The sequence below is a fragment of the Coturnix japonica genome, chromosome 3 (assembly GCF_001577835.2).
Source record: "Coturnix japonica isolate 7356 chromosome 3, Coturnix japonica 2.1, whole genome shotgun sequence".
In the NCBI taxonomy this organism is placed as follows: Eukaryota; Metazoa; Chordata; class Aves; order Galliformes; family Phasianidae; genus Coturnix; species Coturnix japonica.
In genome coordinates, this window is record NC_029518.1 from 32825991 (window position 1) to 32847950 (window position 21960).

The window sequence follows — 21960 nt, forward strand, 5'->3', positions numbered from 1 at the left end:
TTCAGGGAGAACTTGTCACAAATTTCCTCCTGGATCCAATCCATTGCATAGTGTGTTGCCAATAGCATGTTTTCTACACGGAATTAACATGATGCCACTACAGGACCACACAGCTGTTAATCCTGTAACTCCACATAGCATTTGCTACATTTCTCTTGCACAGGATACCTTTCCCTCTCTTACTTTTAAAGAAAGAATGTTCAAAAATGTTTTTTGGTATACTAGCAATATAGCAATACTTTACTGGCAGAGGCCAGCTGCTTAAGTATTAAAGCTGCCAGATAAAGTTGTAAGAAAGAACACGCTTGATAAAGATCAGCTTAATTTAGATCTAATTTAGAGACCATGTATAAATAGCTATGCGCTAGTACAATAGCAAATATTATAGGACTTGAAGTACAAATGAGGAACAAGCTGTGAGCTTACAGTGTTACAAATATTACCTTTAGAAGCATAAGAAATGTAATTAGTTTTGTCCATGGCACTTAAAAATCTAAAATGTCCAGAGTTCTGCTTTGAAAAATTCTGTAAATGTTTAATGCTTGTGCAAATATAATTTACATTACTATTATTATTATTATTTTATTATGGGATTGGCGTAAGATCATAAATCTCCCAACCAGATACTAAGTGTGAAGACAAAACCTATTTTCTCCATTTGCTGTTCCCCTCAAACTTCTTTTGCTAAAATAATGAAAAAGCAGTCCATAAAAAAGAGAACAATAAGAAACACTTCCATCACTGAATATGAATCAATCGAAAACAGAAAAATTGTATCAGTACTGGAAATAAAGACAAAGAGACTGGAAGACTGAAATCAAGACATCTCAAAATTCCACCTATGTCCATTTATGTCTCCGGGAGAGTAAGAAAGGCATGTGGATCAAGGACAGATGAACTCAACAAAACCCCAGGTTTTGTTTTGCCAAAAGAACACATTACCAGTTAAAGCAACTAGTCCTGACTTCTGCACCTCCCTACAGAGCGATAAAGCTTTTGCTCCTGGATGTGATCATGCATGAAAGATCTTTTGAACAGCTTCGTATTTGAGTTGCAACATTTTTCTTCAGCTATTTTCTTTGACATGGGCTTGCATTATAGTATTAATGATGCACCGAGAAAGAAAATAGCTAATATAATTTCATAGCCTGCCCCAGTAATCAGCAATGGCGAGGCAGCAGGCTTTTTTGAAGATCATATTAACTGCATTAACATAAAGTCAGGAAAAAGTAGTGGGGGGGGAATAGTTGTTACAATGACCAGTGTTTCACAGAATTAACATAAAGCTTTGGACATACAGCTACCAGATTTGAGTGATTTTCTCCTGTGAAATTAAATTTATCAGATAAACAGCATACATCATGACACATCTAAATCATCAGCCATTTTGCTCAAGTTGAGACAAGTTGAATCCTTATGTCAAGTGCTAAGGTGCAGCAGTAAAATAGAGATTATTCTGGCACCTATGCAGAGGCAAAAACAGTTCTAAGGTTGCTCTTTATTACCTCTTATAGCAGTTCTAAAACCAATAAACAGAAAACATTTATTCTTTTTGAAGAGCTTATCTCTCTTCTAAGTATAGGGATTAATTCAGAATATCATAAATACCATGGTAAATCGTTAAATAGTTTTGTTGTCTTTTTTTTTTTTTTTTTTTCTTCTGTCAAATCTGAGAGTTCGCAACAGATTGATCTTTTTGCCAGTCTCAATATAATTAGAAATCCAGTTTGGCTAAGTATCTAGCTCGATCCTAAGCCACATTCACCAAGTGTAGGTACTACTGCTTTTACCATTCATTGAACACTAAACTTAGTGTCAAAACCCTTCCTAGCCAGAGACACAACATGTACTAATGAATCCTACTTACCTATACACACATGCACACTCTTCTTGTGACAGTGAAGCAACTGCACACAGTATCAAGTTTTGAATGGCAAAAGGATGTTCTGCATCACTTATTTGGAAGTGAAAAATTCTCCCAGGGTCTCTTCATTGAAATGCATCCAACATTCAGCCTCTCCTGTAGAATCTTTTTTATATTATTTACTATTTTGCATTAGTAATCTTATAACATGCAGTGTTACAAGTTCTGAAGATACTTATCAACCAATAAAAAGTGATGATGAAATACTACTTTGGCTCTAAGTCTTCTTTTAAATAGAAAAATGAAGACAACTTAAATTTTCCCACAGATTTTGTATATACAAAAGTCAGGCTCCAAACTAAACCCAAGAGACTGAAGAATTAAACACTCCCAGAAACACGTAAATACTTTGAATCAAGTGATACAGTCACACACTACTTAGGTACCATCACTTCTACTCTATAATTAAGTGTAAACTGATTTTCATCTCTGGAATTCACACAGCAATAATGCTAAGAGCCCTGTAGCACAGGTCTACGTTCATCCCAGAGTTTCATTTGTTCATTCAACCCCAGAGCATGAGGTCTAACAAGAACAGAAGATGCCCTGTTCTTTCTGGAGCATGAAAGCTAAATGGTGACCTGTCAGCATACATCTGTACTCAGTGGTATGCCCTGAGCAAGGGAAATCTATCTCTACCTCTAGAAATAATTTAGTAAGATTTGAGCAAACTTACAGAATTATTTCATTCAAAATTCTGCTTTAAAGCAGGAAAAAACAGCAACAAAACAACAAAATGCATTTCAAAACAAGTTAAGAGAAGTGATATCACACAACCCATTTTTGTCTTTCTCTGATACCTGACCCTGAGATCATGAGGCACCTCCGAAATGGCTGCAGATTAAAACAGTGATGGTACCAAGCTACAAATACTCATAATTACAAGAAAATAACTGCAGTATTCAGAGGAGAGGGGAGCCCTTCTCTATGATGGCTGTAATTCTCTAGTTCTGTAGGTGCCGCTGAACTTTGGAGCTTTAGTAAAAGGCTGCTACTGTTCGCAGCACTGCTGGGGGAGCCCCAAATATAGTGCTTCACCCCCACTGCTGGGACACTCCTAGAGAAGGAGGAATAAGTTCCCTTCAGGCAACTGATTTTCCTCAGTCACTGATCCAATAAACAGAAGGTATTTTTTTTCCACCAACTACAGTGTGTGCCAAGGCTGTCATAAAATCTGACTACTGCAGAAAATCCACGTGTGAGATGGTGTTTCACTCTGTGAAAGGTATGGCATAGACTGTGGCTACTTTAAGTGGCCTCCTGTGCATCATGATTTTTTTTTTTTTTACACGTTTTACACGTTTTTTTTTTAGCGTTTTTACACGCTATCCACATTCAGATTTTAGGCTCTCTGAAGAAAGCATAGCATCCAAAATAACAGTTTGCAGTAGCCAGTGGTCTGTGATGAAGAGCCAGTTAAGTTGATATACCCATGGTCGTGTTCTTGTCAAATAATTATCAATAGTGTCCAAATTGAAGTCAAAAGTAACAGTTCCATAGAATAGTAATCAATTAGAGGAAATAAATCCAATATCTGCATATATTGGATTTATTGTCTTTGATGCAATAATTTAAAATTTAACATTATTTTTATGGTATAGGCTTTACATTTCTCATTGACTATGAAACAGTTGGTCTGACAATAATTTAGTTCTACTAATTATGCAGTTTCTCCCTCAGTGACTGATCAGTGAACAGAATTAACTTTGAATAACCCATTAACAATTTACCTTCAAAAATACAAAACAGAAAATATATTCAAGGACCCACAGTAGCTCATCTGAAACTGAAGGGATACCAGCAGATGGATTTGGAGAATATGGAATATTTTCATGTCTTTGGGAAGATTAATTGAAGCATCTGGAATACATTAAATATCATTTGGTAAATCCTGAGATTAAGGAATTCTAAACCTTTCTTATTATGAAGAGCTTATAATGTAACGAGTCAAGTTTTGGCTTTCCCTTTGTCCATATAAAGCAATACTGGTCCAATGCCAGCACAGTAAGCTTTTGTTATAACCATAAGTATTATTTGAAAAATCTACCACAGATTAGTATCTTTATTGCATACACTTACTTTAATCATGTACTAAATTTTACAGGCAGAAGGAGAAATTAATTTGCCATTCAAGGAAAGGTAAGGGTATATTAAAATTTAGGACATTTGTGATTATTGATTAGAATGCTATTTTACTTCCCACCATGTTTTATTTCTATGTAAAAATAAAAATAAAAAAATAAACAACCAAAAACTGAATAGATGATAAGGCAAAATTAACAAATGCAAACAAAAGAAAGAGGGGTAGGCAGTCATAGCAATTACAAGACCTGCACTGGCACTGCAGGAGTATCACACAAGTTCATAAAGTCTAGTTTCTTATCATATTTCTTCTTTTAAAACAGAGTAGGGTATTCTGAACAGTATTTCAGGCACTGAAACATGGTTCTTGCACAAGTGTGGATTTAGAAATCCCATGATGTACCGGCCCTGCTTTGCAAGAGCATGATTTGAACCTCACGCTCATGCCCAGTGTCCTGCTGACACCCACTACTGACATCCTGGTAGCAGTTCTCATACAAGAGATATTTTCTTCTACCTCCTGCACTGATCTCCAGTTACAAATGAAATAATGCTGTAACTCAGATTAGTTTATATAATATCAGTACATAATAAGCCCTAACAAACAAAGGCAGATAACCACCCAAAAAATCCCAACAGAAACACTCCCAAAGGCAATGCTTAGGCCACATTTATCTTTCATCAAATTCCAGAAAAACAGTGGTTTAGCTTGTGTTTTCTCAAGTTTAAAAGTGTTGTAATGTTATATAAATACATCTCGGTTATTTAATTGTTTAATTTGCAATTTGAGATGGGAGAGCAGGAAAGATCAGTAGAGAGAAGATTGTTTTATGTATCAATTTTGTTTTAAGACCACAGTTTTCCCTTATTTGTATCCAGGGAGAAATATACAAGTGTGGGTTTTTTTTGTTTTTTTTCTCATTTAATGAGAGTGAAGGGGATAAATATATTCCCCAGAAACTGAATCTGTAATACAAAAGGTTACTTGGTATCAACAGCTGTTGTATAAATAAAGGAAGAAGATAAATAGGATGTCTTGATGACATACAATAAACATGGATCTTGAAGAGTTAAGTAACTTCAAGAATGCTTAAAAAATAAACCCAAACCTCAAAAAAACAAACATGAAAGGCCAATTAAACAAATCATAGATGCTCTTCTAATCTGAAAAGGATCATGCCTTATGTTGAAGCTAAGTTCAGTACCTTATTATTTAACAATAGCACAGAACAGAATTATGAAGAGAGCTGACAGAGAATTATTCACTCATGTAACTGTATGTAACGTGTCATGACAGGACATTTTGTTCCACAGGAAACTGAAGAGCAGTATTGAAGATACAAGGCTGTAAGAGCTGGCATACACACTAACTGTGTACTGAACTGCAGAACTCGTTAGACAGAAAGGAAAGCATTGGGCATGCTCAAAAAGACAAAAAGTAGGAAAATATATGTCTCTGGTTGTGTATAAGATCACAGAGCAACTTCTTAGCACAGTACAACTCTGAAATATGTTAACAGACACAGTGTTTCTGTCATTGCTGCTTAGTTAATTAGCGAGCAAGATTAATCCTCTGAAGCTTGAAAACTCCAGAAGAGCCATCATCTTCTTGGCCCAGGTATAAGCTTCCAGCTGGAATAACTGAGTCATGTTCTTTGGAAAGAGATGACAACGTGGTTCAAATTTTATAGTTTGAAGTTGCAGATTGTAACTGTAATTAAGAATGTATTCTGGCTGTGCTCAAAATGGCTTCAACATTTTTGACATGTTACATGAAAGATATGCATAAGGCCTTGCTGTATATTCCCTGAAGCTGACTTCTCAGATAAAATGAAAGCCTAAGAAAAGCCTGCAAAATTTTCATGGATTGAGGCACTGTAGAGTAATTGACATAATTTAAAATCCAGTGAGGTCAATATCAGTGTTGTTTGCAGAGTATGCTGCTTTAAATTAAAAGGAATCTAGAGTATTACCACCCTGAAGACTCTCAAGGGACATATGTTTATTCCACACCTACACTTAAGTGTACCAGCAGAGCATGAGATTAACCAAGATATACTTAATTATTGTTTTCTGCTCTAATTTCTAAGCTAAGCAGTAGCTATCTGATTCCATTTGGCCAACTGCTCATTATTGAAATAGTGAGTAAACATGCTCCATGAAATCAATCCTGGTTCTGTAAGCTCATTTTATTAAACTAAAGCTCTAGAAACTTTCAATAGTTACATAGGCAAGGGGTCTAGTCTGGTGATATCAGAGATCAATGAGAGCTGCAGAAACATGAAATTCAGTTGGTTAACACACTGGCAGTAGAGCTTATCTGAGATACTGCATAGATATATGCACTACTAACTCCAACTGAACTCCCCAGTTGTCCTGGATTCAGTTAATCTAAGACAGTTTGAGGTACAAGAGGAACACTGTCTTAAATTATTTCTTTGTTAATACAGTTTTCAATTTATCATAGTCTGGCAGATAAAAATTCCACATCCTATTCTGAAAACAAATCAAAAGATGTTTTATAGTTTTCCAGGATGCCACCACAGTCTTTCCACTTTCCCAAGCAAAGGTGGGAAAAATGAGTAACTCTTGAATTTTAAATTGATCCTTCTGACAAGCTACACGCATAGTCCTACTTCTCCTTACCTTATACATCAGTGGTATCAACTAATAACATTTTCACAATACAACCGATTTATCCCTAAACAAAGAGATCTAAGAGTGAACAATTAGATCTTATGGTGTGCAGATCATTCTTTTTAACTATCGTCATATGCAGTAAATTAATCCTGCTACCTACAGGTAGCTATTGTTTCATTTAAAGCTTTTTTTTCTTTTCATTCTATTTCGTACTGTCTATAAGTGCAAATTTGGAAATGCCATTCATCAGTAAAAAATAATAAAAAGTTGAATACAAGCATATGGTACATGTTAGAATAGTTTACATCAATAAGAAGTAGATTAAACAAAATTAAGTAGTGACTGGCTGCAAAACAAAGGAATAATCCAAGACATCAAAAGGCTGTAACAGAGAAGTGGATGTTCTTTTCTGATAATAAAGGATCACTATCATTCTAAACCATGGACTTACTTAGATTCATATGTTTGTCCTAACTGTACCACTAGCCCCATCACATGGAGACCCGATTCCCACTATAGTTCTTTTTACATATTTGAGTACAGACACAGAGGTATTAAAACAGCGAATTTCTGAGGGTGCTAAACGACAGTAAGGAGACCCCAGACTAGTTATGCTCCTGTGGGCCAAGAGAAAACAGACTGTCCTGCAGTGCTCTGTGATGCAGCGACCTCAACTCAAGCACTGTGTGCAGGTTTGAGCACCACTATAAAAGAAAGACATAAAATTCTTAGCACTGAAAGGAGGGATGCAAAGATGTTGAAGGATTTATAGGGCAAGGTGTACAAGGAGCATCTGAGGTCCCTTGGTTTGTTCAGCCAAGAAAATAGGCCTTGTGGTAGTCTACATTATTTCCTCACAGGGAGTGGAGGGACAACATGGAGCTCTGCTCTCTGTGACAGAAAGTGGGCCAAAGGGAATGGCATGGATCTCTGTCACGGGAGGGTCAGGTGGGGGTTATGTAAGGTTTCTGCACTAGAGAGTGGTCAGGCATGGAACAGTCCCCCTAGGGCAGTGGTATGATCTCAAGCCTACTGAAGTTCAGTGAGAATTTGGAGAATTCTCTAAGAAATACGGTTTGAATTTTGGGTGGTCTTGTGTGGAAAAAGGAGTTGGACTCAGGGGTCCTTGAGGGTCACTTTCAACTAGGGATATTCTATGATTCTATGATTGCTAAGAGAAGATGAAAATGGATGAGTAGGTAGGGCAGAAACTATGTACTATGTGGAATCCAGCTTTCTCTGGAAATATTCCCTTTTGGGGTTCTGGTTTTCTCTACAGCAAAACCTGGATCAAATGTATAATTCATGATGGAGCCTCTTAATTTATGCAAAATTTGGATGAGGTAATATGACCCAAAGTAACAGACCTTGGAATCTGTCTGTAGATGTTTAAACTGAACAAGGGGAATATTGCCCACTTCCCTACCTCCTCTGAATTCAGCCTGTTTCAGATCAGTCCTTGGCTCATCTACTTTGGCTAAGGTGTTGCCAAAATGTATTTTTTAGGAAAAAACAATGTAGTTTTGGATCTGAAAGTCTACAGATATTATTTAACTGTTTAACTAAAGCAGCTGAAAATCACACAGAAGTTCAGACTGCAGAAAGTATGTGTGATAGGCTAATTTAATCACTAGGGTAACTAGCCTTAACTCTAGTTCAACAAAAATATCTCCTTTGGGACGTGCCCTTTTCTTCTTAGTTTTTCTCTGCAAACATGGAATCTAATAACAGATTTCAAAAAGCTCTGCTTATAAAATAAAAAAAAAAAAATCATTAAGAAAAAAAAAGTTACAGGCAAGGTTTTTCACAGAGATAAGTACATTACTAAAATGATACTTTTAAAAAATATGTAGCAATCTCTACAAATGAAAAATAATGAAGTAAAATCATTTAAGTAAAAATGAACTACATTCTTCCACTCTTTTGTTGTTGTTGTTGAGGATAAGTTACTTTATATTGGATTAACAAAACAAAACAAACAAACAAAAAAAACAAGTAGGGAATTGACTTGGGAATAAGATAGCATGCATTGTATTTACTATATTTCCCAGTCATCTCTGTGGTTTTCAGAATTGAAAAGATAGAGAGTAAGGATTAGAACATGGGTAGCAGCACAATATTGAGATTTCCAATGGAATTTCACAGATTCAGATTCTAGTATCATCCAGCCAGATGAAAACAGCTTTTTGAAGGTGTATTGATTTATAGTAAGCACATTAATAAATTCAGCATATCTACATTAAAATGATGAATAAGAAAAGTAGGAAAAATATTAGAAAAGCTATGAAATACTAAGATATGCTTTCAACTTTGAAATGCAGCCAGTGTTCTTCCTTTGTGCAACAGCAAGAGCAGTGCTTTGAACACACATAACAGTACAGATTTATAACCTGATGTCAAGTCAACCTCTAAAAATTTCTGGGTAATATGAAGAGTTCTGAATCCTTGGTCCATTATGCAACCGCATTCTTAGTCTGTAAGGGAAGTCTGAGAATGGCTCACACAGATGGTGCAATGGGATGATACTATTTCATTTCAAACCCTCACAGATTGTCTATGAAATTTCCTTTGAGTAAAGTTGAGGCAACTATAACAATTCTCTCAAAAGATAATATGCATTATTGTACATATCTAGTAACACATTTCTTAACCAGAAATAGGGCAATCTCAGCAAATGTGATAGGATGTGACTTCACATTACTGGGTTTTTTTTTTGAGTACTCATAAAAAGATCCTCCAGTGTTCACTCTTTCCACTGGGAAAAGGAAGTGAAATGTTCTTTCTTTTACTCAGACCACCTTTAAAAACACATTTAATATAGCCTAAATATAACTAAAATTGCTCAGATTTATTTCTTCCTTATGTGCTTCTGTATACATGTTTAGTCTGAGTAAGGTTCTGACCTTTCATAAAGGATTCCTAGTATTTAAAGCTTTGCAGCCTCAGGAAGCTCTGAAACACATTATAGTAAGGTTTTTTTTCAGTAGCACCTGTAAGCAAAACACAGGTGTAATCAAGAACATTGAAAGAAAGAAACGAAAAGAAAGCAATGGATTTACAGGAAATTGAAAAAGCCCCAGTTATAGGTGATGAAGTATTAAAGATGAAAGCATGAGAGATGGAAAAAGATTTATTTGGCTATCTGGATCCTCAAAGTTTGAGGACTAACAGCAGCACATTTCTTTGTACATGGGATAAGTGAACAATTAATATCCAAAAGATGCTTCAGTATTGCTATGGGAAGGGCAGTACTAAAAGAGATCAAGTACAGTATTTGGCAAGCAATCAACATCACCATCATAACAAAAATAAGTGCTTTGAGTTTGCAAATACTATTGATTGGAAGATAAGACTTTGTATTATGATGCAAATTTAGAAAAGTCCCTCAGCAATCCCTGATTAAGAATTTTACCATATGGTCAACTGTTTTCCTGTTTCAGCACTTGCTGTAGAAAAAAGTTTCCTAACACACACACACAAACACACACACATATATACATATAGATTTAGAATGATTGATTCAGACTGTAGAGATCAGGAAGGACTCTGAGCATAGGATTATAACTAAAGATTTTCTTCCTAAATTCTCTGATGAATGCTACACCAAAATTTACTTCTCAACTATTAAAATGCAGCAATGACTAGTATAAAACAGCTTTAGTTTCATGTCACTCAATTTCTGTGCTACAACATGCTTATCTCCTTGTACTATTTGCCAGCTTGCACATGCTAATGCAGTTTGTTCTACAAAGTCATGATTTGCACATTTCCATCGTGTTGGTTTTGCAGCATTTTTTATTTACGATACTGATCTATGGCAATTAGTTAAACAACTTTAAAATCATACTGAAACTTAGACCATATAAGACTAATTGACATGTACCTTTCCAGAGGGCTAAGCACAACAGGTACCTTGACGCTGATGCCTGCAGATAACAGAGCCATGCTTGTCTTCAGATAGCTGTGCTATCAAGCTCTTGCCTACTGCGATCCGATCCAAGAAGGCAATCTCTCACAGTTTATCCAAGCTTCTTATCCAGTTACTATCAGAAGTTGAGGATAAAAGTCATCTGTACTGTTCTGAGATTAAAAGTGTCATACAAACGTTCTGCTTCTTTCAGTCTATTGTTTTTGTGAAACACACGTATAACCTCATTTAATAACTGTAAGCCAGATGTCCATGGTTTTCTAAGGGATGTGTTAGCCATTATAAAAGGACTGACTGTGTTTGCGTTTTTTTCAGATGAAAAATAGATAAGGAGGACTATACAGGTCACCCTGGTTACTGTACATCTGCACAAAGGTGAGAAATGAAGGAATGCACATCTTTTCCCAGGGCAGTACCACTGTTGCTACTCAACTGCCTGTAGAAAATGGGGCAGAAAAATCTTGGATTTGTGTCACTCCCACTGGCACAAAGCTGTTTGAAACAAACCCTGATCTGAGCAGAAGGAAATGAACTTTTCCTAAATCATCCAAAGGGGGCAGATGAAGCAGTCTCTCCTCCACTCAAGCAGTGAACTACACACATGGTACCTGTAGGAGCACCTAGTAAATCACAGCATTCTGACTCCTTCTTCATCTAGAGCTTGAGCACAGACATACTGACAGCTACTAAGTTTGGTATATATATGTAATGTTTGGAATACAGTTAGTTTGAGTATATATAATATATATAGTATTACGTATATACATATACATAAATACATGATTATATAATATATACATATACATAATATATATATATATTAATATATTAATATATAGTATAAACAAATAGAGTAAATAAATATATTAATCAATTTGTACCCTCCTTTATCTTCTTATGCAAATGTTCATATTTAATTAATTAAAAGTAATTTTCTGGTTATTATTTCTCATGGTTTTTCCATCCATGGCAAATGATCACATAGAGGCTGAATAGATAAAAATCTACATGGGTAGTTAACTAGTCACCAGATCACAGATAAGACTTGAAAAAGAAACAGTACTGAAGACAAAACATTCTAGTCTCATTTATGCTAATCCTATTTTATGATGGAAAAATTCTGATACTCTTCTGATGATAGATGCATCTAGATAGCTTGCTGAAATAATTCTTTCCTGAATCCATCAGGGTGTTATCTGTTTAGGCTATCTATATTATGTTAGCATGCAAACCTCAAGGTCAATTAAAAATAAATTAAGCCCCAATTTTATATATTAAAAAAAATAATGCAAAGATATTTCAATTATCTAATCATGGTTAACTTTATGGTGATGGAATATTTAGAATCACTAAAATGAAACAGTGTGTTGCTACATTTCATCCCAAACTTAAAGAAAAAAGATGTTTTAATTCATATTAACTGTATATACTGTCATTTTTCAAAAAAACTCTGAATAAAGATTCTCATCTTTCTGACTCCCGAGCCTATAGGTGTCCAAGGGCAATCACTTGTTCTTCTCTGCTAAAATTACCACATGCTTATTAAGCCTCACTAAGCTGGGACAGTAGAATTTCATTAGTTTTAAGCTTGTAGTCATGACAGCAAATATAGAAACAAATACATGCATCCAGAAATACACTGATAAAGAAAGAAGTCCATCCATCTTTACCTGCAGGGAACTTTGTAAATATGATATTTAAGAAATAAATTTGGGGATTTTTACACTGCAAACTGAAGTAAAATTTCAAAGCTGTAAGATTATTTCTGAGGCAAGTATTCTAAAAGAAAAAGGACTAAGAACAAAGCAGCCAACAAGCAATTGTATTCTTCTCAAATACCCGACTCACAACACTCTTGGTTCCAGTGTTGACAAAAGGACACTCCTCACTCCCACACTGAGATACAGTCAGTTTATATACAATTCTTAAAAGGGATTTATAGCCAGAGAAAATAGCCTTGAGATACAATCACTAACATAGAAAAACCTAAGCTCCCTTGAAGCACAAGCTTGAATTTTGGAAGTTTCACCTCACCCTTTCATCAGAAGATAAAATTATGTGTAGCACAGTATATAGAAGTCCTCCACTGGATTTTTTACAGATGAAGTCCTGTCTTCTTTAAGTGTTGTTTCCTCCTCATTTTATTTTTTTAAGAAATCCTAAAAACTTTAAATTCTCTTTTGAAGATATATATATACATTATATATATTAAAGCAGTTCACCAGCTTCTTTCTCATGAATATTTTGAAGCTTTACTCATTTGATTTTCAATGTTAACATAAGTGATGGACATTATGATAGCATAAGTGATAGACACTGCTGTTCTACTGTCCTGCTCCACAGGCAGTATTTGCATAAATCATACCCCAAAAGAATTCAGGCCTTTCTTCAACCTGTCTTCTTTTTTTTTAAATTGCCATAGCTAAAAAACCTCACTCAAACTAATAAAATTTTAAACTGCCTTTAGAAAGATGAAGAAACTTCAACAAATATCCCAATAATTATTGTCTCTTTCCAACGGTTCTCTATGTTTACTGGGAAATAATCTGAGCAAAGTAATAGTTATGACTACTATTTACCCTGAACTTACTTTTTTAGAGCTTAAACTGCTAAAACCTACTACAAGTAATCATAATTGTATGTGTGCTATGCATTTAATATAAGCATACAGTGACATCCAATGATATGTTTTATACTTTTTGTAGATATTTTGTATGTTTCATCCCAAACTGTCTTCTGTGAGAACTATCCCCATTGTCTTCAACAATTACAGATAATTAAAAAATTGGCAACAGAACGTCTGCTAATGTCAAATATAAAGCTATGAGACTAAATAGAAAAAGGGGAAATAATTTGGTAGTCCTGAGATTTCTAAGTTTTCTCCACCAGAAAAGACTTGTAAGAAAAACTGTTTGTCTTTATCTTAAATCTTTTTCAATGCCAGCTGACGTTTAGGTACATAATCCAAATAGTCCCCAAGAAGCAGAGTAAAGATAATGGTCAGTAGTAGTCGCAATTGGCTGCTATTTGAAGGAAAAGAAATTGCTAAGAATGTATATAGTGTACAGTAAGTAGAAATTAAGCTCATCAAAGAGGCATTTTCCTTGGGTAGTGTTTTTCAGACCATCAGAGCCTCTAGCTGTTCAAATTCCTCTGTGAAGCCACACAACTGCTATAATAATCTTAGGGAAAGTTGTATGGGAGGCATGACCGAAGCTCACCTGAAAATCAGAAATCAGCCTGAAAAGTCTTCTCTTGCAAGCTGCGTTGCTTGCAGCTCAGTCATCTAGAGGTTACATAGGAAGTGTTCAATGAGTACATACAAGAACTTGAGACCCTAACCACCAGATCCTACAGATAGTAGTGGAAAAAATCTATGAGGAAATGCTAAAAAGTGAGCGCAGAGACAAACTGAAATAAATCTAGAGAATGTTTTGTCTGACTTCAGGTTACAACTATGAGCAGAGGGCATTTACGTTACTGAGTCCTAGTTGCCATGCTACCACTAGGTAACCCTTGTTCTGGGTTATACAACTTCCCTATCAAAGCTCTGCAGTACCCTGGTCTCAGATATCCTTCAGTCATATAAATACAACATATATATTTGACATTTTTACATATAGATTGATACAATATATATCTTTCATAATATATTTTATTTTATATATGTAATTATATATATTGTATATTGTATATATGACATGTCTCTGACATTTATATATACACAGATTGATGCCCTTATCTATCATTCTATATAGATATATACAGACATCCATAAATATTATGTTATAATATATAATATAGGTAATATATTATATAATGTGTTTATATATTTTTATATATTTATATATATGATATATGTGTGACATTTAAAAAATTTGTTTTAACTTTCTTTTTTTTTTTTAACTATAATATAATGTTACTAAAATATTCTTTAATTATTTAGCATGACAGGTTCTTCTGTCCACAACATTAATCTCTCTCCAGCCTTGCCCTGCATGATGTAAGAAAACCTTTTCCTGAAAATATACACATGAAAAGCGTTTTCTTCATATTCTAGCATATTCTGGAAGAGTTGACTTGCCAGCTGAGGCCAGGGATATTGGGAAGCTGGTACACCAGTGGATGCCTGCCCACCTCCCAGGCTGCTCTGCACACTTTGAATCACTTAGAACTGAGGTGCGCTGGGTAACCCTGGGTTTTGAAATTTTGTTCTTGTCCTTGGCAGAGCCAAAACTTAGGCTATGCAGTATGCCTTCCTCCTCCTACCCTTCTATATAAACTGAATGAAAATAATCAAAAATTTATGGGAAAAGCAATTTATGGGAAAAGTTGGAGAAGGAGAGGGAAGGGACCTAGCCCCATGCTGCCAGTCCTTCTTCCTCACCCTCATCATCCCATGCCAAAGAGCTGGGAGTATCAGTGCTCAGTAGACATCAAATAATATCCTGCTCTGACCACATATCTGAACTTCAGACCACATCTGGTGTCAACATAAGTTTCTGGCATAGCAAAGCTAAATGTTGCTTAAGCTAAAGCTTTTTTAAGCAAAGGTTTCTAACCTCAACTTGCTGTGACTATTTTTTTTTTTTTTTCACTGTTTATCCAAGTTCTTTTTAAAATAAACAACAAAGTTTGCTTTTAGATAATTTGGCCACAAAGATTCCATAAAAGATAATTAATCTAGTTGCTGGCCCAATTCTTCAAGTTTGCGATCAGCAATGCCTATAAATTTCTTGATGACATTTTTTCAACCTCTGCTTAACATTCCAACCAGAGATATGTAAACTACTACAGATATATAAATTACTACATGCTGTTTTTTCAAATACCTTTCACTCCACTTAGAAAGAATAGTTTTAAATTAATTAATCATTTAATTAAATTTAGAGAATTTTGAAACTGAAGAATTGTAGTAAATCATTCATTTTACATCTAAGACATAAATTCATAAGTGCCAATCCTCATTTTGTCAGTATTGTTTCTCTGTTAATAACATAATATAGCAATAATTGTAAGGGATGGAGTGTCTTTCATAGGAAAATGTACACACATGCTATTAATTTCTTCTTAATTCCTACAATAAATTTTAAGTACTCCCTAGTACAGTCACTACAAGCTATAGCAAACATGCCTCTAAATCTTCTCTCATACCAGAGTATCAGCACATTGTGTAAGGATAAACTAGAACCTACTTGTTCTAGCCAGAAACAATGAGCTTCCATCAAAGTCACTTACTCCAAATTCACTAAACAAGGAGAGATTTTAAAATGCATTGAATGAATGCTTTTTTTTTTTTTTTTTTTTGATCACACACAAACTACTGCATTAAGTTACATTTAAAATCAATACAGGGGCTGACCTTGAGACTGTAGCATTTGGAGAGTTGCTATATCTTAGGGCATTGGCCCTCAGCACCTTATTTGGTCAAATCAGCTCTGCAAAACCATCCTAATAAAATGCAAGCATTTTTCAGGAGATATGTACTGGCATGAAACCATAACCTTACTAATTCACCCAGCACTGAGCAAATCAGCAATGACCATCTTGCTCAGTGCTGACTGTGAACCCTCCAGCTTTCATGCACTGCTAATACAGCATGCCCTAGAACTGAAGATAAAGCTGTGTTTTCTAATCACTTGTTCATTTACTGTCTAAAACGGAAAAAGGCAGAAAAAGTACAAAAAAAAGAAGTATGAATGCAGTTTCTATGTTTGAATTATTTCCTTTTCTCAAATGTTCTCTGCTTCAAAATAGACAATAACTAAACCTTACAATATAATCTGTAAAATTAATGACAAGGGATGGAAAACAAAGGAACAAGTCTGGCATAATCATAGTATAAGCTACTTGCAAAATAACAACTTTTGCATACGGTTGGAGAAAGTTAAAAATACAGGAAAATCTGATTTCTATTGGAAACACCATAGTAAATTTGAAACAGAGTTTCTTACCTCCACAATCATGCAGTGTCTGCGTAACACTAGGAACAAAAGTTATTTTTGATGTGCAGAAATATTATACTGAAAAAAAACAAAACAAATTTACACGTTGGAAATATAAATGATTTCTATGTACATACAATGAATCTGTAAACTTATTTCATCCCTAATAAAAATCTTTTAAAAATTCCCTAATAAATAATTTCTTTAGACCTAAATCTTCTTACATATCTCTTAGCAATGTTAGGTTCTGAGTCAACAGAAAATATGTCTAAACTTTGATATTTCCTATTATCTCCCTTCCTGCAAAACTGGCTCAATCTAACATGAAACCTCCAGGTAAGTAAGTTTTTATTCAATCCAGCATTAGCTGAATTAGTATTGCCCTCTAAAAGTACTCCTTAAAAAAATAAAACATTTCATTAATTAGAGGAAATATTGTGTATCGCTTCTTAAAAAATAAAAATAAAAAATTAATATTGTTAATACTTAGTTGGAAAGATTTATTTTCCCATTAAAAATAAACCACTTAAAATTAATTGATATGAAATGCAGAGCTTGTTTTAAGCTTTAAATGGTGATTAGCAGCTGTTTTAAAAATGACTCTAAAATGGGAATGTCTCCCTTATGGGACTGCTTTGCTTCTACTATATAAGCCCTGTCAGCTTCTGTAAGCTTATATATGCTTAGATCAACTCCACAGATAACGATATTGAAAAGCTGTGAATATCAGAGGAGTCTGGCACTGCTTATTTTCTGTCTTGTCTTCCTTGCTGTTCCAAATGATAACCTGATCCAGTTCCATCTGGATGTCTTGCCACAGGGTGAAAAAGGAAGAGAGAATAAATCGCTCTTAGAATTAAGTAGTTCTCTGAGGTACTCTAAAACCTTCCTAGTAGCGATCCAATCATCCCCTCTTGAAAGTCATACTATCTTCAAATGCTTTAAAGTGGACTACCATATTAAAATCCTGTATGAAAACGAATAGGCACAAGTTTCTAGTAAGAGAAGAAAGGAAACTTTATTTATAACAGCAAATCATATTTCTACATACATACACAAAATACACACATGCACATATATATGCACATGTGTATATAATATTCTCTCTGTATCTGAATTACTTTTTTAAAGTAGGGAGACAAACAGATTCCCTCATGTTCCAGTTCCTGTGTAACGATTACCTCTGTGAATAACCTGGGAGAAACAAGCTGTGTGGTTTGAATGAGTAGACTAAAATATTCTAACAAAAGAAAGTCTAATGCCTTCCGGTTGTGAATCAGAACTTCAGGTTAGTCAAGAAACTCACTGTCAGTCTGAGTTCACTTAGAAGTAGAAAATCTGCCAAATAGTGGTAGTTATCTGTCATACAAAGATGCTCAGATGGTCACCAGAAATGAAGTAGTGAGAAATGAAGGGTGGTAAGCAAATAAAGCTATTTCAATCAACTGCACAGAAAGACTAGGAACACAGAACATTAACTAATTAGTCCTGTTATTAGGACAATACTTTTAATTATACATATATACATACATACATATATATATATATTCAATGAAAAATAAACTTTTGAGAGATAGTAAAATACTTCCAGTTAATGGAAGTAATGCAATGTTCAAACTTAAATCCCTTGAGGATTTCACTGTACTATTTTACTTAGCCTAATGTAATTTAAATTATAAACAGAATGGTTTTGTAAACCCCTAGAGAAATGTATTTTATTTATAATGTATTTCCTTTGAAGTGGTTATGGAAATCATGCTCGTCTTGAATTCTGTATCTCACATACCACCTATAGCTGCGAACTAGTCAGCCCTTACAAGTTAGGCATGACCATTCTGGTGAAGTACGTGACTAGAAAAGCCAATACATATATATATACTTTTTTGTTATTGCCAGAGGAAATAGAATTGTGTAATTGTGAAAACTAACAGTCTCCCTCCAAAAAAAAAAAAAAAAAGTCTGAATAGAACTCAGACATAACCACTCCACTTGAGTTTTTTAATGCATGTAATGAAATAATTGTTTACACTGCAGTCTAGAGGGATTTACATTTTAGAGCAAATATATTTTGTTCACTTAAGTTTAAATATCCAAATATTTCCATCATACATTTAAGTAGCAAATCTAATCCTAGTACAAAATGGACGATTTCTCTCAGGTTGCATATTACAAATGATCAGTTTGTGTTACCTTTTTTACTCCAAAGAATTCAACTACTCTATTTCAAAATAAATAAGCAAAGATGAATGAATGAGCTGAACACTACGAACACTAGTCTATGTTCTCCCCTTGCCATCAAGAGCTATTGCTTACACTTTGTTAAAGAACTAGAGACAAAAAGGAATTTGTCTTTGGAAAATTGATTTCTGACATTTATCAACTTTTAAACCATTATAGCATTCAGTGCCTCATGAATGACTCATTAACTCAACACAAGAGCCACAGATACACAATGGTTTCAACTGTAATGCCTCCCTTGAAATAATGTCAACCCAAGTCACTTCAAGGGGGATTGTTTAAGCAGGAACTAAGCAAGTAAGCACTGAAAGATCTGGCTGATCATACAACTGCTTACAGCATGAACTTGTGACAAGTGCATTCACAAATTACATACTCTTTGAATTGGTTATTCCCTTTTGTCAAACTTATTTTTTTTTTCTTCTAACCTATTATCAATTTCTAAAACTAAGCAAATAAGTAAAAATACAAGAATACAAGACATTTTCTCTGGCTCATCCTAGAACTGTCATGATATAGTTTAGACTTGAAAGATAACACAATTTTCTTAAACTTTGAGCCAGTTTGCACCACAAACTCTGCAGACATGCTAAATGCTCCTAAAGCACAAGCATCACTTGTGTTAAATGACAAATGCATGCCACATTACCTTTGCATTCAAGGTAAGATTTTATGCTTCTGACAGCCCAAACAGCAGAGCTAATGTACCTTTGCTAAGCAAAACAATGCTGCTCCTCTCAAATAATATAACATGTTCTGATGAACTGAAAAACTCTGTTTAAAGCATTGCACACTTGTGGGTGGTAAAGCATATTATTTGATTATTTCTTCACATATAACTCCCTAAGAGGTGGCACAACAGCATAAACATAAAGCAATCCATTAGATATATTTGCATGAATGGTTTTCGTTATTGTTAAATTAGTGGCATGGAAAAAAAAGTCTATGTTGATATAGACTGGATTGGTGCTTTAACACTTTATTATATGCTCACTGTTATCCCACTGTCATAATCAACAAACATGCTTACAAGGGGAGAGAGATGCACACTGTAACAACATTTGTAGAAATGAATGATATGAACTATTTTCTTTTTTGCTTTTCTTTTAGGCTATGACTAAAGATAGTTAATTCCAGTCCTTTTGGAGTACTCTCAGTTTCAGTATCAAATGAAACAATGCTTGTTGAATGGCAATCGTGCCTCTGAAACCAAAAGATAACATTTGCAGCAGAGTCAGTCTCCTCTCCACCATAATGAACGGGGCTTCTTCCCAACCCCTTAGCTATGAGCCATGGAAGATTTTGGATACTCTGACCAAAAAACATAGATTTATTTTCCACCTAGAGCTAGCAACTCACTTACAAATACTGACAATTTCAATTTAACTACTTAAACAGAAAACATATTTGTTTTCAGGGTCTTATTCATAGAGACTAACCTAAAAATAAGAAGCAACAAATCTTTACCATACTCAAAATCTGTGGGGAAAAAAAAATAAACAAAAAACAACCATCTAACTAAAGCTGTAGAATGGCCAACACAACACAAAAGGCAAAAACAAATATAATCAAGTATGGTCAACTGTGTAATGCTGTTCAAGATACTATGTACTAACTTCAGAATATGAAATTAAAGGTTCACCTTGATTCAGGATATACCTGAGGTGCTTGTTGCTATAGCAACAAAGTATCAAAGCTATAAAGATTCAACCAGCATGCTATGTAAATGACTTCCTGAAATGACTTGGTTAGAAGGTTTCTTTAGACAAGTAGAACTGACTGACTGAAATCTCAGCACACTCCAGCAAAAAACACAATAAACTATCAGCACCAGTCCCTCAAGTGAGTATGTGGGAAGAGCAATCTTCCATGTAAGGAGTGTGCCTACAAGTGTAAATACAGACCATCTAAATCACTGTTATATAACTATGTTTTATTTCTACAAAACAAAGAACGAAGTACAAAGCAGTGTGGAAGTTTTACAGAAATGTAACAAATGTGAAAAAGCACCAAATGTGACAGTTGCGAATGTTGCAGCCTACAAATTCATAATTAATGTAAACAATTTTAAATACCACTACAACAGAATCACAAAACAGTGAAACATGCAATGAAGAAATCAGGCAAGTGCTAATAAATGTTAGCAATTTATCAGGAAATATCTAGTTCTTTGCCTAAGTTAATTTTTACAGGGGAAATTACTTCAGAGAACCTAAGCTCATGGAGCATGTCAAAACTGAAGAGAAAACACACTTTCCAGGAAATTACTCTTTCCTACAGCAAGATTGAATTATGGGCTACATTTTTTGTTTTATCTGAAATCCATAGAAAAAATGATGCTTTCTGCAGAAGCTCAAGATGAATAGCAGAAATAATCTGAAAGCATCTTTCTCCTACTTGCCAAAAACATATTGTCCTATTCTTTTTAAGACAGGCCTGGAGGTTCATTCCTGTAAACCTCTTCTGCCTAGCTTTTATTCCACTAGTCATGAAGTTGTAATAACAAGCTCAAAGTTTGCCAACTGCTTGAGAATTTATTTAGTTTCTCTACAGAGCTTTGTGCCTACGCCAGAATTTGCATCACTGCAGCTACTATTAGCTCAGATACACCTATGTGAATGACAGTCATTGCAGCATTCATAGCATGCAAAGTAACTTCCAGTACGTGTGGCATAGAGACGAAGCACTTACTGATATATGATGGTCTACAGCTGCATGTCTATTCATAATAAAACAAATCATAAAATTGGAAAGCCTTATTCAATGATTTTGTGGTCTATAAACTCCAGAAGAACCCAAGCTGACAAAGTGAGCACTATAATTTAAAAAAAAAAAAATAAAAAAAAAAATCATCTGTTTGTCAATATGCTTACTACATAGAAAGATATTTTGTTGATGTGTTTCTTTTACCTACATGGTCCAGGGAGGAACATCAAAGCGGCTGTATGATCAGGCACTGCGTAGTCTGTGAACTCCTCTTTTGGAAACACAACTGGTAGTGTGTCAGCATGTAGGCTGTGAACAAAACAAAAGAGAGAGGAGGAATTAAAAGAATAAATTCCAAATGCAAAGCAATGACACAGTCATGTAAGCTGAATGTACTTGTCTGGATCAAGACAACAAAAAACTGTTAATGGTTTCTATGGTTAAATACCATTTTTCTTATATATATATATATATATATATATATATATATACACACA

At 34.6% G+C, this 21960-nt stretch overlaps 1 protein-coding gene across 4 annotated transcripts in view; it reads right to left on the reverse strand.

Moving 5' to 3' along the window:
• CHRM3 (cholinergic receptor muscarinic 3) overlaps nt 1–21960 on the reverse strand; it is a 244524-nt gene that overhangs the window by 89987 nt on the left and 132577 nt on the right. The window contains exons 1-2 of one of the 4 annotated variants that reach the window (XM_015857819.1): nt 21672–21775; nt 16529–16597 (exon numbers count right to left, since the gene is read on the reverse strand). Coding sequence is in view for 1 of the 4 variants with exons in the window: in XM_015857818.2 (XP_015713304.1) it covers nt 21668–21772 (105 nt within the window). In the remaining 3 variants the exon portion in view is untranslated. Of the gene's footprint in view, nt 1–16528; nt 16598–21667; nt 21776–21960 lie in introns of those variants that run through there. The other 3 variants (XM_015857820.1, XM_015857818.2, XM_015857821.2) reach the window with 3 other exon arrangements.